General features: G+C 35.2%; 2 protein-coding genes across 3 annotated transcripts; one reads left to right on the top strand and one right to left on the bottom strand.

Moving 5' to 3' along the window:
- LOC130802404 (ribonuclease MRP protein subunit POP4) lies at positions 1–13232 on the top strand. Of its 2 annotated transcripts, XM_057666413.1 has the most exons (9): positions 1–232; positions 858–1129; positions 6004–6077; positions 6186–6439; positions 6625–6693; positions 6810–6868; positions 7904–8005; positions 11243–11361; positions 11494–13232. In XM_057666413.1, the coding sequence occupies exons 2-8, from the start codon at positions 922–924 to the stop codon at positions 11341–11343; spliced, it is 867 nt and encodes a 288-aa protein (XP_057522396.1). In that variant the 5' UTR covers positions 1–232; positions 858–921; the 3' UTR covers positions 11344–11361; positions 11494–13232. The 2 variants fall into 2 exon arrangements, with proteins under 2 accessions (XP_057522396.1, XP_057522397.1); XM_057666414.1 differs by lacking the exon at positions 7904–8005 and having other exon boundaries at positions 9–232.
- Positions 13233–13506: 274 nt separating this feature from the next.
- Positions 13507–15555, bottom strand: LOC130802398 (3-ketoacyl-CoA synthase 19-like). Its single transcript, XM_057666403.1, has one exon. It carries the CDS (start codon positions 15146–15148, stop codon positions 13781–13783), a length of 1368 nt encoding a protein of 455 aa, XP_057522386.1. The 5' UTR covers positions 15149–15555; the 3' UTR covers positions 13507–13780.
- Between the last annotated feature and the right edge of the window lie 2610 nt (positions 15556–18165).

Raw genomic sequence — 18165 nt, 5'->3', positions numbered from 1 at the left:
AAATTTTATTCGACACATTCTCAACCAGAATTATGATTATTACCCATTCTTTCAAGCCCTAAAACCATAAAACTTACCCTGTCACCGCCGCCCCCGCCACCGCCGCCCTGCCACTCCAGTCGCCTGCCACCAACCTCCAGCCGCCTCCCAAATTTAGTCAGAAAGAGAAGCATGTATGATGTAGCAACGCTACGGTGCTCTCCAGAATGTTGAAGAAAGCTTTATTAAATTTGTTAGTAGTTTCCTTTCTCTTTTTCTAATTCTGCCTAAATCTATGTCATTTTTCATCTCTTTGCATTATTTTGCTATATACATCTATGAAAAAAAATTCATTTATGTTTTTTACTTTTCAGTAGTTGTTTTTTTTTTTGTTTTTTTTGTGTGTGGTTGAAATTATTGGATTTTTGGGTTGAATACTCAAATTTTGGGTTTAAATTGACAAGGAAAGGTGAAATTTTCATGGGTAATTCATAAAAGGTGTGATGATTAATGGCATTTTCTTGTTATAATACGTTAAGAAAATTGCTTTCGCTAAAGTAAGAGATTATAAATTTCCCTTGCTCTTGGTTATAATCAACTAAGCGCTTTTTGATTGTTAATTTCATGGATATGGAAGCTCATAATCTAGTGTGGGTCCTATCACTTACAAACTCATGGAAGCTCAAGCTCCAAGCTCATAATCTAGTTGTAAATTAATAGAAAGTGAGCTAAGAATTATTCTTATTGGTTGGCTGTACATTACATTTGGTTTCCCTGATGTGTCTCTTCTGTAGGCCTTATTATCTTAGCTACAGCCTTTGGGCTGAATCTCTTTGGTTAGTTCAGTACTGTTTCTGATTACAATTTCTAAATTACAGGTTTATCTTTTGTTTGTAAGAACGCTTAAGTTTTTTGTAAGAACGCTTCTATTAAATTAATGGTATGATGGCAACCAAGACTATTGCTGAAGATCCAAAGAAACGGGCTAGGGAGGCATTGGAACGCAGATTTGCTCTTGCCAAAGCTGAATTGAAAAAATGTCGTGTGGATTCTCCTCTTTCGAAATCTGTACCTGCTTCTTCTTCAGCTCTTGTAGGATCTTCCATCGAGGCATCACCTGCCATTTTCCCGAAGTATCCTGTGAAAAAAGGTATTTTTTTATATTTACTATCATTACTCAAGAGCTTTATTTATTTGTTTCAATTTACTAGGTATTAGTATATTGGTTGAAGGTATATCATTACATTGTTGAGATGTTAATGAACTCTTAATGTCATTAATTCAGAAACAAGTATGGTGGATTGATGTATTTCTTGATATTTCATGTTTTAGTTGCTCAAAATGCTGTCATGTATGATAAAGCACTTTTTTTTTCTGGTGCTTGAATAGGGTTGAGATGATCCCCTCCCTTTAGTTGATTATTACTTTTAATTTTGACGCTCTTTTCCATCATTGAATTTTAGGTTCTTTTTGGTTGTCCATTACTGATTTTTTTTTTTTTTTGGTGTTGTAATACATAGTCCACTCCTATGTTTAAATCTTGGACAACATGTTTCTTGTGCCTCCTTTCCAATGGCTTTTTCCTCTCCCCGGGGTTTTTATGCCGGCGGTCTTGTGGTTTCAAGTTCAATGTCTTGATTCAATAATATTCCTAATTTTCAAAACAAAATAATACTCCCTCCGAACCAATTTAGTTGTCCCATTTGCTTGGGCACGGTTATTAAGGGTGGTGTGGGGTCCATTAAAAAGGTGGTAGTTAGGTATTTTTAAGTGATTGAATTAATTGTTAATGATTTCCTCCTTTTGCTTAATAAAGTAGATAGAATTGAATTTTGGAGGTAAAATTGGGTTTTACATTTCCAGTAGAATTAATTGACATTAATACATTTCCGAGATTGTTATAATTGACAAACCATTAAACTACTTAATTTAAGTTACAAAAAATTACATCAAATAAATTACAAAAACCATCAAAATCATAAAATAAACTAAGTCTTCAATTCTTCCTTGATTTCTTCAACATTTTTTGAACGACAACTGAAAACGAGCAACCCTCTCGCCATATGCGCATGTGGATATTAAATCTTACGTTGACTTCAGATTTTTTTTAAAAAAACAAACACGGTATGTATTTAGTGTTCAAAATTAATTAAATAGCTACAAAAAATTTGAAGGTTTTGATTTTGAAAAGAAGCCATCAATGAAACTGGAATCCACATAAACCCCCCAATCATTAACAGACAGAGGAGCCAAGTAACATTACAGGAAGCACATCAATGAGATCCAAAGACTTCAAACCCAAATTTTTAGATGAATGCCAACTTAAAAAAAAACCCGCCAATCATGAAAAGTCAGAGGAGCCAAGTAACATTACAGGAAGCACATCAGTGGGATTCGAAGACTTCAAACCCAAAATTTTAGATGGGCGTCAACTTCAAAAAAAAATAGCACCAATACAACACCTCAAAACACCCAGATCATTGCATCTATATAATAAAAGCATTAAATAAAGAAGTCATCAACTCAAATTAATTTCCACCAACCAACATTGAAGTACAATCATGGTTAAAAAAAAAGAGCTAGATCATTTTAGTAGGAGTCAAATAATGCTTGAGCTTTTATTGTCACTAAACATCAAAGGGAAGCCAGCACACGGGGTCATCAATGAAATTGCCAAGAAGTATGATATGCATAGGAGGGCAGTAGGAAGGATATGGAGACAGATTCGGGATCAAAAAAAGAATAATCAAGTACCAATAAATGTCAACAATAAGAAGAAAGGCAGCAAAGCAAGGACATTCATCCCCTTTGATGAAAAAAGTTCAAGTCAATTGAAAAAGCGAAGACAAGTTTAGCAGCACTGTCAAAGGCCATGGGAGTTAGCCAAACCGCAATTTGCAGATGGAAAAGAAAAAAGTACTTTACGCAATCAAACCGTTACTTAACGACAAAAATAAACTCGACAGGTTAATTTTCTGTCTTACTAGTTGCATTTTAGATGAGCAAACAAGCAACTTCACATTTAATGACATGTCAAATGTAGTGCACATAGATGAAAAGTTGTTTTACATTAGTAGGACACAACATATATTTTATCTAACTCCAGATGAAATAGAGTCACATAGAGAAATCCAATCTAAAAGATTTGTGCCCAAGATCATGTTTCTGTGTGCCGTTGCAAGACCAATCTTTTCTAGTAAAGGTGAGATGATTTTTGATGGAAAGATAGGCATATTTACTTTTACACATGAAGTGGCAGCACAAAGAAGTTCAAAAAACAGGAAGAGAGGAGAGCCAGAGACCAAACCAATACAATCAATCACTAAAGTACACACAAGAGATATGATTGTGCAAAAAATACTACCAGCAATTAGAAGTAAATGACCACCACATTTAAGCAAAACGATATTCATTCAACAGGATAATGCTAAGCCACACATTTTAGATGATGATGTAGTGTTTAGAGAGTTGGCAACACTTGATGGATTTAGCTTCCACTTAGTGCAACAACCTCCTAACTCACCAGATATGAATGTGCTTGACTTAGGGTTCTTTAGGTCAATACAATCGTTACAACATCAAAAATCAGCATACAACTATGCACAGTTAGTAAAGGCAGTGAGTGCAACATTTGACAATCTACATCCAAATGCATTGAAGTATGTATGGATCACACTTCAAGCATGTAAAGTTGAGGTTATTAAGAACCTAGGTGGTATAGATTATGACATTCCACGCATGAACAAATCAAAACTTGCAAAGGAAGGGAGACTCCCACATTGTTTGGGGGTACAAAAGGAAATTATTTACGAGGCAATACGTTATCTGGACACAAAGGTGGATGAAACTACATTTGAGGTCATTTTATTTTATTTGGGGATCAAAGATGAACCATTTTTCCATCAACATTATTTACCAACAGCATCCACAGAACCAACAACAACATCACACACAACAGCAACCACAGAGCCAACAGCAACACCACAAACAATATTATCAGCAGAAGCAAGAGATGCAACATATATTCCAGCAACAAATGAAGCAACAACACCAACAAAAGAAACAACAGCACCAACACCAAATCCATCTACATCAACAAAATTAGCACCAGCATGAACACTAGTATCATGTAAATAGGACAGACATGAGTATACTTTTGGGTTACTTGTTATACTCACTTTTGGGTTACTTTGTTAGGTAAATGTTTAGGTGTAAATACGATGTAGAAATTAAATCATGAAGTTTTTTAATCGTAAACATTTAGATGGAAATGTCAGATTCAACAATTTATTGATGGCTTCAAAAACAAAATCAAAACAAATTCATCTCAGAGAACAAATTGCACTCATCACAGAAAACCCAAATCCCATAGTAATTGCCTCCTACATCTGGTAAGAACATAGCCTCCTAAACATGATGTTTGGTGGCTTATGAATTGAAAACCCTAGATTGGTGGCAAAATAGGTGGATTTAGGGATTTAGTAGCTATAATCAACCGTTTACCCTAAAAAAAATCATAGGGCAACAAAAACAGAACACCAACATAGACATGCATACCATAAAAACCACATAAACAAAATCATCATTAGTCATAGAGGAAAGATGTATCTATATGAAAAAATGGGCCTCGAACATCAAAATCAAACACCAAATCATCATCATTCATTGATTCTTCATCTGAGGAGGGGAACAAGTTCTCATTGTATAGATCTTGTAGATCTAGTTGTAAATCAAACATACCCTGCATTTCTTCATCTTCAGAAGTTATACTTCTTCCCCAGTTAGGATCCGTTTCAACAGAAGTTGTAGGAGATGGAGGTAGGCGATTGTAGAAGTCGAACCATGAGTTAGGAGGTCCAATCGTAGGATCACTTTCTTGGGACGACGACAACCAAGAAAGACAAGAGCTTGGTGACGCTTTGTTCGAAAAACCCAGAAAAGTAAAGAACAAACCTAGATCTGAAAAACCCTTAAAATTATTAGGGTTTCAAACGAACATCAGTAAAACGAGAAGAGAGAGAAGGGAAGGGAGATGGTGGAAAAAAAATGAAGATGAAGATGATAAAAGTTAAATAGTAAGAATATGGATGAAGACGAAGATCATTGAAGAAGATGAAGATGAGGGAGGACGTTGAAGATGAAGATGAGAGAGGGAGAGTTAGGGTTTCAGTTATTGGTATTAAAAAGGGAGGGAATGATTAAGATTATTAGTGAAGGATTATTTAATTGATTAGTTTGGGTAAGTAGGGTATACGGGGGTATATTCGTAATTACGTGTGTGAACTAAGGGTATTCAGGTAAAAAAAAGATTGACAAAAAAAGAAATGTGACAATTGATAAGAATTTGCCAAATAAGGAAATGTGACAACTAAATTGATTCGGAGAGAGTATTAGGTAGTAAGTTGGAAGTATAATTAATAAAGCTATGTTGGCAAAGATGGCTGTGATGATGATGATGATGATGATCATCATCATCATACCGTGTGAATAGTATGGGGGAGGGTTGTAAGACGGTAGAGAACACCCCTATTAGTGGAGATAAAGAGGCTGTGGTTTGTGGAGTCCTTGGCTTGAGTAAAACCGGCAAAGAAGGTTGTAATGATGTGTTGTGGAAACTGAGAAGAAAATTCTGCCACACGTTTCTAGCTTTATGTGTTTTTATTTGTGGTACTTAAGAGAGTTAACATTCTTGCTCACTTATGATCAGTGAAGGTTCTGGTAGTACTTTGAGATAGAGCATTTTGATGAAGCAACATGTCATCAATAATTTTTTAAAAGCACACTCGGACGTAATAATGTTGCCAATTTTTACTTCAGCCCTACTTATGATCTTTAACATTTACATTCTGCCTTTAATTTGCTTGATGTCGTTCTAACTTGGATTGTTATTAGTGCCTTACTCCCACTACATGATTTTTTGGTCAAACTCATTGGATCCTGCAGTACTTGGAGGCTGGCGTCATGCAAAGATATGTTCTTTATTTTTTTGGTTAAATATTAAGATTTTGGTGATTAAAAATGCAGATTTGGAAGCAGACGGTCTTACTTACTCGTGTCTCGGTCAACCTGTACATCTAAATCTGCTGACATCTGTAGAGGTGAGTGCCTATATGCCTGATACATACTTCAGCATTGAGCTGCCTGCAATAGTTTTATCATATATGGTGGATGTATATAACTTGTAAGTTTGACTTTGTATCATCTAGATATGTGATAAAGACAAGCCTTCAATTGATAAAATTTTACACGAGCTTCTTCAAAAGGGTGATTCAGCTCAGAAGTACATTCAGGGCTCTAGGAGCATTAAGTGGGACAATTGGATCCTGCTTGATAATTTTGTGCGGGGGAATAGTACGTTTGTCAATGCCTTTAAAGCAAATTCCAAACGCTCTAAGAAACAGATGTCCATGGTGCAGCTGAAAAAGCGTGGATTGTTAGATCTGCCCCAGGAACTACACAAGTAAGTGTTTTTTTTCTCTAATTTTTAAATTGTGCATTGCATATTCTCTTTTACCTCTTTGTTATGACAAATAAGGGTAATGTTGCGTACATCCTCCTAAGTTTTTCTTAGATGGGAGCCTTGTTATGGCGTTGGGGTAATAGAATATTTTTATAACAATGTTTTTGTCAATATTTTGTTTCTAGATTCGTACTCTTTATGCCGATGCATGAGATGTGGAAAACATATGTTACTCAGCTTTTGAAGAATGCTGGGTAAGAGATTTCTTTCTTGTTGATTGTTGTTTCTTCTTTTCCCCAACACATTTAGTTGTTTCGGACATTCAGGGTTATATGAATTGGTGTTTATATATTTTGTCTCATGTTTGTAGGAAAAATAATGTGGCACAGTCTCTTTTAGTTGCAGATCTTCATGGTGCTATCTTTCGAGGTTTCTGAAAAAGTTTTTTTAGTATTTCTATCAATTTTCTTGATTATGTGAGATATAAGATGTAAATTAGCCTTTTATTCATTAAATTTCTTGAGATGGTTAAAATTTGTGGAGGATCTCACCAAAGTGGACTAGAAAGCAGGCTTCCCCATTTATTCTTCCCTTCTGGAGGGTGGGGGTGGGGGTGGGGGCAAGGGATGAGGTGGGGGTAGTGGTGTCTTGAACACGTCGTCATGGATTTTTGACATCAAACAATTTCTTTTGCTTTCACTTTATCCTCCTTGTGTTTGGCAATATTTTTTGTCATCTCGACACATAAGGTCTGTAGTATTACTTTTTCTTTTTCACTCCATCTTCACTTCCTTATTCCATAACGATGTATCCTTTAGCACTAAAATGCACTTGCTGATTTTCCCGTAATCTCTTTGGTTACACTAGCAATTCACTTCTTCCCTTTTATGAAAATTGAGTCTGGATCTATCTCGATTTACCAATCATCCTCCTCGAATACCCTGTGAACTACAATATTTATGTTTTAATCTTCAAGTTTCCACCATTTAATATGACCATGTAGAATTTCAGTCCCTTTATGTCCAAATGACGATGTCTAAATTGTGACATTTGCATGACCTGTTTCCTTCGCAAATTACACTGCATAGAATTTCTCCCAACTATGCTGCTATAGAAATGTTAAACTTTCAGCTTTCATATATTTTATAATCTTTTGTTGAATGATAAAGTTTTCTAATACAATCGCAATTAATGGAGATGATTAAATGAAACCCGGTATACTCTTAGATATATTAACTTCGTAGCATCTACTTGTACTAGCAGACAATAATTAAAATCACTTGATTTGTACTTAGGGGGATGAACTTAAGGATTGTTTGCTTCAGGTCAATATGTCCTGATGGCTTCAATTCTGGCATTAGATGACTGCTTCTTGACCCTTGACTATCTGTAATTGCTAATGTGACACAACTTACCATCATGGCTGATATTATGTAAACTTTTTTATATCAATTATTTTTGCAGTTGTTGAGTGCAAATTTAGTTCCTTTATCGGTGTGGTTGGCATTATGATTCGCGAAACAGCCGAGACATTTGGAATAATTACACGAGAAAATGATTTTCGAGGCAAGTATGCCTTTCTCTAATTCACAAGATGTCTTTTTGATTCCGTGTTATATAATGTCCTTTATCCTTTCAACCTATGAGTGTTTCTGCTGATGATATTGCTAACATCTAGTCTTTTGGAAAGATGTGTTAATTGTATCAATAGAGCATAGCTTCTTATTTGTCCACTACCTCACATAAAAATTTAGGCAAACAATGATGTCTCATCATGAGGTAATGACTTTTAGTTACATCTTATCTAGCTGCTTCGTCCTTGTGCCATGTCCTTCTATGTGAATGCTGAAATTGTTGGTAGATTTGCGACGGCGACATCATGTGTGCTCATTGCTGCAACAAAAATACACCTTTGATACCTTTATCCTGATTTAACGAATATAACTGTCCGTGTTGATGGAATCTATGAAAATATATGTTTTTTTTTTGTTTTATGTGTGCGTCAGAGAGAAGGGCCTGGATAGCAGTTATTTAGTATTGCACTTGCTATTAGTTAAACACAGAAGAACTGTTGATTTCCCAACCGCCTAGAAGAGCCAACAGTTGACAGATGTTTTTGGTTGCGATTAGGATTCCTTGTACATTGGGTGCTTTGTTTTCTTTCTAGGGGAGGGGGGGGGGTGCGATATCTGTGGACGCTCTCCTTTTTCTCTTTATTCTTAATCTCACAGCCGGAGAATATCTCGTAAGGTTATCAAAGGGTGGTTTTATTTGATCCATAGTTTTTGCAAGCCTTTCCCTGCACTGTTACCTATACTGTCCTTATTTTACAAGGAACAGGAAGTTGCAGTGAATCATTTTCAACACTGTCAGAATGGTTTATCATCTCTGAACTCTGAATGTTGAATAACATGCTTCCTAAACTTGCAGCTTTAGACATCTACCTCTAACCCACAAGAAGCTATCTAGTTTGATAAATGGACAACCTTTTGCGACAAGTTACTCTAAGATATTCATAAATTAACAAGTGCTTAGCAGACTTTACTTCAGCAGCAGTCATAAGTGATCCTTGTGTACCATATGACCAACTGGAAAGCCCCATCAGAGGCAGAGAAAAAGCCAACTACATATCCCTGTTTCACAACTAATCCTTCTTGAACTATTTGAAGTTCTACATTACTGTCTACACATTCAACTTCATAAATCCTCTATATGCTCTCTCTAAGAATTGTCAAATTTTTGATTGTGAAGAAGAGGAAGTTGCCTTTCTAAAATGGAAGAATAAGTTGTACGGTGTCAAAGTAATTAATTCAATTACATTTGGGCTAGGTAAGGCTTACTGTCACGTGAGAAATATTATTTACATACCTAGTTCCTGCAGTGATTAATGTTTTGCGAAATCCGGGAGATACAGATTCAAACTTTAGGTGATGTCATTTGTTAATGATAACACAACATTTCATTACTCCAACATCATAAAGTGGCTCCCATCTAGGGTGGGGCTTTGAGTGTTGAATGTACGCAACCTTACCCTTGTTATATGTTTTTGAAGCCTTTTTAAAATTTTTTTTCCTTATTCATGCAGCCAAATCCATTATTTTAGGATTAAGGCTTTAGCATTGTTAATGTTTTCGAGATGTGTTCTTTGATGCTGCAGAATTTAGATGATAGTTGTAGATCTGTATTTGTAGTTCTGCTTGAATGATGATGTAGTAAGTTTTTTAGTCAAATTTGATTTGTTGCTCTATAAAAGGGGGCTATAGCATAGCTATAGTAGCTATATCCTTAGGTATTCTGTTGTGTTTCAAGAGTTCCAAAACAAATTAAAGAGGAGGTAAAGAATAAAATGTTGGGACCAGGCTATCAGAAACTGTAGATTCATACAAGGTGGATTATTGTTGTGTTGCCTGGCTGTGGTATTTACTTGAGTAACTGCAACATCCTTTCATTTGATAAATTTACCCCTGCCACAAACCAGTAAACCATCACCAGCTGCCAAGAAAGAATACACAGAGAGAGGTAGAGACAGTAGTCATAGAAATAAGGGAGAGGAGATATATGGTGAGATTCGCTGAGGGCTGAGGCCAATTGCACAACACTACTAAATGTGGTTTGAGTTGTGTTTTAACTTTCTGAAGATACAAAGTGGAAATCTAATAACCAAACGTCCCCCAAATAACAAATCATTTAGAAAACAAAATATTGAACGCTGAGACCTCAGCATTATTTGAAATAATATTTCCCCTAGTAATTTGTATTGTAAGTATAAATCAGTAGCATTTTAAAATGTTTGCAAGAGCTTTTTGCATATAATTCATTCCTAGTCTTAGTCTTGTTTTTTGATGAAAGCTTGAGATACAAAATCTGTAGAAATTATCTCAATTCGTCTGTCATACCTTAGTCCCTAGCTTGGTCTTCCAACCCTTTTTTTGGGACCATTTGATCTTTGATTTGGGTTCCATGATTACTTGTTTTGTGCCTCAATCTTTCTTCTGGACCTATTCTCTTTGTATGTGATTATTGAATCATAATGTTTTCCAAAATTATTTTGTTGGATTAGAATTGGTAATGCCTTTTGGTTTCATGTTTATGAATTGTGTACGTTTGCGATTATTTCTATAACCTTTTACACCACACCTATTTCTTGCATAAGGGAACTCTGATGGTCAGCTGTAGCTCAGCAACCTATTCTAAAATTCAATATTCTTGATATGTCATTGGCACTGGTTTGCCTGGAATCACAAAGTGGAAAGTTCCACTTGATCACTAATTGACAATTTTTTGAACGGGCCATCTAGGAAGCTGAGAGTTTGATTTAGGATATTGAATTTGATGTCACATAAGCTTCTGTGATGAATTTGGTGGTGAAGTTGGCACTTCCATGGCTACTGTAGAAAGTTCCACTTGATCACTAATTAACAATTTTTTTTGTAAACTGCTGTGCAAAATTGCTTTGTCCTAAAACTAGAAGGCATAATCTTCTAGCTTATAATCAAAACATGGTATCAGATCTATGAGAGACTTTTGACATGAATTTTTCTTTATTTCTACATTTTACCTTCTTGTAGATGAAGATTTGACTGTTACTGTTGCAATGGGTAGAGTGAATTTTTCTTTATCTCTTGCAAAAACATGTAAATATCGGATATGTTTCTGATGCTGTTGCAATGGGTAGCATAAAATTTTGGTTGATCCCGCTTTGTGTGTAATAAACTTTAATCATTTCGATCATCATAGGTCACTTGGCATATAATGATAAATCAAGCAATATAGTGCTTGATTAGTTGTTTTTACTGTTTACAGTTGTTCCTAAAAGGAATTCCATCTTCGTTTTCCAAGCTGATAACTTGAGAATTACACTACATGGTGATAAATACACTTCCAGGAAGCTCGATACATCATAATCTTCTGTTGTTCATGAGGTACTTTTTTTTTGCTGTACTACCTTCCTTTTTCCTGCTACGCATTGCTCGATATGTTTGGCACTCGTTACTACTGTAACAATGTTAACGATAAAATTATTATGTCTAATGAAAATGCGACTTCAAACTCAGGTAAGTGTACTGAAGCATATTGCAGCACATTGACGGACTGAATGTGTTTATTTTGGGTACTGCTCTTATACGGAAAAAGCTTAAAGGAATGATTAAATTCGAGGTACTGGGTACTGATGGGATCACAATTTGATTTCTGGAACCGAATAAGTTCTGAAAAATCAGAGAAAAGTCCGTAGAGTGCATCAAATGCTCTCTTCCTTTGCATTCTTGAAGCTTTTTATCCTTGAAATTACCGAGCTATTGGGATTTATGAGGTTCAATTCTTACTCCCTCCAATTTAGAGGATTCTCCCATTTGATTTTTTGATACCATTCACCGATCATTTTAATTCGTATTTTATTTTTAATCTAAATGTCAAAATATAGTTAAGTGGGATCTTGTTTGATGCGTTTCAATGTAAATTTATTAATATTAATTTCTTAATAATTTTTATTTATGCTCAAATATAGAGATTTAAAATTAAATTAGTTCATTGTATAGCGTGTAAAAATCAAATAGGACAATTAGTGTGAATTGGAGGGAGTATTTATACTTATGGTGGGAAATGGGAGCTCGATCTGGCGATTTCTTTGTTAGCTTTTTATAGCTGTGGAGGACATAGTAATGATTCAGCGGCACAAGTACAAGTAAAAGCGTGTTTTAAAATAAAAGGTTATAACGTACATTTCTTTGTTGAATTAGTAATAACGTACAAAGAACATATGTTTTGTATTTGTGTTGAGGCTTGGAAGGAGAACATGATCCGAGAGAGATCACAAATTTGCAGCAAATTGTGTTCAATGTTATGTCGTTTTCCCCTTATAAAATCTGGATAGTGTACTTCCAAGATATGTTGGTTATTCTTGCTATTTTGTTTAGAATATGCTACTTATACACCTTTGTAAGGTGCTATACGTACATATTACAAGAAAGGGGTCATTATGAAAATTTGAGCAAATTAAGTTCAGTCACTAAGTGATGGTCCAAGACTTATTGGGATAGAAGTGTGCCTAAAATAGATCATATAAAAGTAAAATTAATTAAAAGGGGAAATGTCGTAGGGTCGACTAACTGTTGACTTGAGGTCTCTTAGAAACTTAATATAGATTAAAGACATTATGTAACTTTTTCTTTTGCGATATTCCTCCACAAAGGCACTTGAATTTGATGTTGGAAATTCACAAAAAGACATAACCAATCGCAAGTGGTTACATTTACACTTAATGAATGTGTTAAGGAAGATAATAAAATCAAAATTGTAAAGAGTTTATAAAGTTTACAAGTTTAAGTACAAGAGAAATACAAGAAGAATATCTTGATTTCAGAAAATGAATTACATTCTCGGTTTTTTCATGCATTCCTCTATTTATAGAAGTGGATTTATAAGTTATACATCCTGTAACTCCTTTTAACAAATAATTAATCAACTATATTATAAAGAAAACTTCCATTGACATAACAACACAAGGTTCTATGAAACAAAGCTTTGTTTCAACGAAATAAATGTTGTGAGGTAGAAAGTCGTCGCACCTCGCGACAGTTATATATTGTCGCCCCTCGTGACCAATTTCTGTCTTAGTTACTTCAATTTGTGTTTTTGTGTTCTAAAACACTTTGGATAATTTAGAGGTAACTTTTTATATGTCCCACTATAAATTATAATTATAGTACATAGGATATGTCCTAATTGACTCTAAATTTCCAAAAAAACTAATCAATTACTATATCATAAAGAAAATTTCCATTGACATAACAACACAAAGCTCCAGGAACAAAGCTTTGTTTCAATGAAACAAATGTCCTGAGGCAGAAAGTCGTCGCACCTTGTGACCAGTTTCAATCTCAGTTACTTTAATTTGTGTTTTTTTGTGTTTTGAAACACCTTGGACTATTTAGAAGTAATTCTTTATATGTCCCACTATAATTACAGTACATAGGATATGTCCTAGTTGACTTTAAATGTCACAATGCTTACAAGGTTGTCTTTCAGCCCAAAAAAAGTAAAAAAAATGAATGTACTCGTTTTAAATATAAAATCTTGGAAAGTAGACTTTTGTTAAATGACATTCTTTGTTTTCGTTAGGGGCAAGTGACTGATTTAAGATGATCATATTCATATTAGTGTAAGAATTACAAGAGCCTATAACCAGAATAACATAAAATCTTATAGCCACCACTTCAATCTGCTGGGAATCTAAATCTAAACTTGTAAAATAAGAGAAAACACAAACAAAAGCAAGACATTAAACAAACAACATTGCTCGATGGGATGGGAAACAAACGCGCTAACAATCTGATCTGATGTCTAATTCAATCGAACGAAGCTTAGTGTATCGTCATTGATCCAGTTATACCTTTCCATAAAGGGATTTACGAGGGTTTTGATGGGGTAGTTATGTATGCAGTCTTCCCAAACGTTCGTATCCTTGAGATCCCTCATAACCTCCCATAAACAATTGTTGCACTTGAAACCAGCTCCGAAGCTGATCATGAGAATCTTATCGCCTTTCTTGAGTCTCTTTTTAGCCTCCATGTAACCGAGAACATACCAGAAGCCAGCAGCGGAGGTATTTCCCCATCGATGAAGGGCCATCCTAGCGGGTTCGAGATCATAATCAGTAAGCTGCAAACCTTTTCCAGTACCATCAATAACCGCTCTTCCTCCTGGGTGTATGCAGAAGTGTTGAATACCGGATTTAAAATTCAATCCTTTTCCGACCTTTTCAAGATCACTGGGTGTCCAAGTAGTAGATACAAGTAGATAACGGAAGAGCTCTCGAAGGGGCAAGATATTAGGCACTAATACCTTAAGATTTTGAGTAAAGGCTTGAGCAGCTGCCTTTGGAAGGTGCCTTGTGAGACAAAATCCCGGGTAGCCCTCATCGTCTTCTTTCTGATAACAACACTTGTATGCCTGATCATCAGACCCAAGATGAGTTCTCAATATATAATTGAGCTTGATAATAGCTCTATGCTTCAATTTTTTGTTGTTTGAGAAGAGCATTGAGCAACCTCCTGTGCGGAACAGACAGTTGGACAGCATGAATGATCGGTCTCTACCCATATACCAGTTTGTTCCCATGGATTCAGTACTTACTATAATCGCGTTCATATTTTTGTACACTTTGAACATCTGCTGGACAATATCAATGGCAATCAGGCTTGCACTACACCCCATCCCCACAACGTTATATGTCTTAATGTCTGCTCTCATCTTGTAACGATTCACCACCCTAGCTGTGAGCGAGGGTACTGTAGAAAGCAACGATACGTTCACAACAAGGATATCAATCTCTGATGGAGACATACCCGACTTTTCAAATAACTTATCCAGTGTTGCAAATATGATTTCGTCCATCTCTTCTAAGGCATCTTTAAGAGTAGGACTTGCTTCTCTTCCTTCAACCACATTTTTTGGACTGTAAGTTGACTCTCCAATCCCCGAACTCACTATCGTTTTTAACAGGTACCTAAACTCTTCTAACCGCAGTCTCTTATTACGGAATACAATGCTCGCACATCTTTCCGTGCTTAGTTTCCTGTCTTCTGGAGGCTTGAAGCACTCATAATGAAGCATGTAGCAGCATTCATCCCTCTTTCGAACTGCCCGTTTGCACACAAGGTAAACGATGTACGCAAACGGAAACAGGTACAGAGCTGTGACAAGTTCCATCTGAAGAATAAAGAGATTGAGTATAAAATATTTAATGGGTGTTTTCTGATATATTGTGTTGTAGCTTGTAAGGATAGTATGTGCCTTTTAAAGCCTCCTTATAAGAATTTATAAGTATTATTATTATAATTATTATTATCTGTTTTTGGGTGAACTTTTTCTTCCCTATCTCTTTCAGTCTCTGTGTCTGTCTCTCAATCACTAAGAGACATGGGCAGAAAGTTGGCTCATTAAAGCATGATGAAAGTATTCATATCTAATTCCAACACCCACAATATAATGACCCTTGTTTTAATTTTTCAATCCCAGGCTGTTACATTTTTTACCTCATTTTTAAGCTGTAAAAATAGGCTTTAATATTGGACTCTCAAAAACTCTTGGCTTTGAGATCCATTTCTAGAAGCATATTGTTGGTAAATACTGTGGGCCACTTTGTATTAACTATAACCTTGAAATCGAAATAATCCTCCACCGATATATTTTTCACAAATTGTTGTATGAGACGGTTTTACTGAGAGACGCGTCTCATACATAGGTTAAATAGCCCATCTCGTACGTATTATGAGAATATAAGCTTCTTATTTGAGATTATTTCACTGAGAAACGATTTCTCACAAGATTAGCTCTATATTTTTTTTTCTCTCTTGGATACGTTAGTTATCTATGGAGCCAAAGATTTGTATTTTGTTGGTTTTTAAATATACAGGACTATAGTAAAATGACTCGTCAAATGACCCTAAGTGGGAGCTATTTCTTTTTTACGTGAAGTTACATTGGCTATAAGTGTAAACATAAGGGTGAAATTGCGTATATCCAATCCCTTTAAACCCTCCAAGTCACTTAATGGTATTGGGATAATAAAATATTCTCTTTGAATGTGTTAAACATCATAGGATACGATTCAAATAGACCCGATAACTCGATATGCATCCGACATTGACAAAGAACCTGACTTTGACCTGGCTTCAAAACGAATTCTAAACTATGGAAAACCAATGTGAACAAAAGACTCGACTTTGAACCGACACAAAATAATTGACCCCAAAATCGACCTGATAACCCGAATAAACACTCTAGTTCAAAGATTTCTCATTTCTCTAATCTATTGTAGTTAAAAGCTACAGGAAATGAATTATCCATCATTGTTACAACTGAGGTAATCATGAAATTTTGATTTTGGTCTGGCTCTGGCTACGGGAAACGAAAAATAACATTTAAGATGCTGAATATGTGCACCTTTTTGTGAGTTAGGCACCAATAAAATAAATTTCATAGTTTTCATGATCTTGTTTTTCCTCAAATGAATAGGCCACTTCCCACTTGTGATGGATTTTGTTTCAGACAAAGGAATTAATTTACTTCAATTCTTAAATCAGAACTGTCACTGACTCACTGTGTACAATATGTCCCTTGTACTCTGCTCAATTCCCTTCGAATTCTGGAACCCTTGTAAAATGCTCATTCAAATGTATATATTTCTTGTTATTAAATTTATGCAATGAAAATCGACTATATGGCTTAATCCAAGGGAGCATGAGCATCTGTTAGAGAACTACCCGCTTGTGATCCTACATCGCACATCGGAAAATGAATAAGAGTTAACAAACATATAATTTAGTTGGCTACTACACGTACCAATTTATTTTAGGATGAAAACTCATCAGACTTATATTTTTTTGTAGTACGGGTAATTTAACATCATTAACTAACCTTTTTAGGTATGGTTAGTAACCTTGGACATTGCATATAATATTTTTTACTCATTTTCCAATTATCATTTTTAAGTGGTTGTATTTTGTGTTAGATTTTATTTTCCTCTTTTGAAAATTGCTTGCACTTTTGAGGATGTGTTGTCCCTCTCTCCTACCTAACACAGCCTTAGGCCCTTAACACCATTAGAAGGATAAACATTCTTGTTAATGAGGTACACACTACACTAGGTAGTTGTATGTCTTTGTTCATAGGGGATTAGGCTAAGACTAATTTGATACTTCATGTATTTGAAAGGGAAATACATAGAAAGGAAAGGAAAAGGAAAGGAAAGGAAAAGTAGTTTTTAGCGTTAAAGTGATAACAAAAGGAAAGGAAAAGATTTAGAGGGGAGGGATTTGGAGGGAAAACATGGAAAAATTTTGTAAAAAATTTTAATCCCTTATAAAGTAGAAAAATTTTGACGAGAAAGACTCATTTTTTTTCATTTTTTCTTCCCTTTTCTTCTAATAAACAAGGTGCATTCTCACTCCTTAACCCTCCCCGTCCTTCCCTTTCGTCCCTTTTGCTTCCCTTCCTCTCTTTTATCTTCTAATGTGCCCTCCAAACATAGTGTAAAGATGGTATATTTGGAATAGGTTTTGTCATAGTGCAAAAATAAGACCGCATCATCGTATCACAACCGTATATAAAGGTTTTTGACTTTATCATAACCGAAATATACGCTGCAGTGACCGCAAAATCATTTGTATTTGTTTCGTGAGTGTTACCACAGCCATCAGGAATCAGAAAGAGTGAGTTACCGAACTGTAGAGCGAGGATTGTAGGACGGTAAAAAGAGAACTGAGAAGAGGTGCACAATATTTTATTTACGTTACACTTCACACGTGTTTGTTCTATAAGTATTGTTACCGTTTTTCCAGATCATGATCTCATAATATTTGTATGCATCTCAACTTTGAACTTTCATAGAAGGAAACTGTTGGATGGTGAAGAGTGATAAATCAAATTGTTGATTGCCAACCTCCATTAGTACCATGACGCAATGAGCTATTTATTATGAACCATATGTTTATTGTATGTTTTGTGGGTTGTGTTGTATTTTTTCTGACCATATGTTTTTTTGTTCATGTAGAAGAGTTTGATTGAGGTTCTATACTTGATTAAGTTAGTATAAGCAACTGCTACCTGCTACATTAAATTTGAACATTAAATGATGATGAAGGATAATAGAAATGTGAGAATGAATGTACAACACATTATGTCCCTTCCATATCTAACTCCAAACCATTATTTATGTTTAGAGA

The sequence above is a fragment of the Amaranthus tricolor genome, chromosome 16 (genome assembly GCF_026212465.1).
Source record: "Amaranthus tricolor cultivar Red isolate AtriRed21 chromosome 16, ASM2621246v1, whole genome shotgun sequence".
NCBI lineage: Eukaryota > Viridiplantae > Streptophyta > Magnoliopsida > Caryophyllales > Amaranthaceae > Amaranthus > Amaranthus tricolor.
This window is presented reverse-complemented; position numbering and strand designations above follow the sequence as displayed.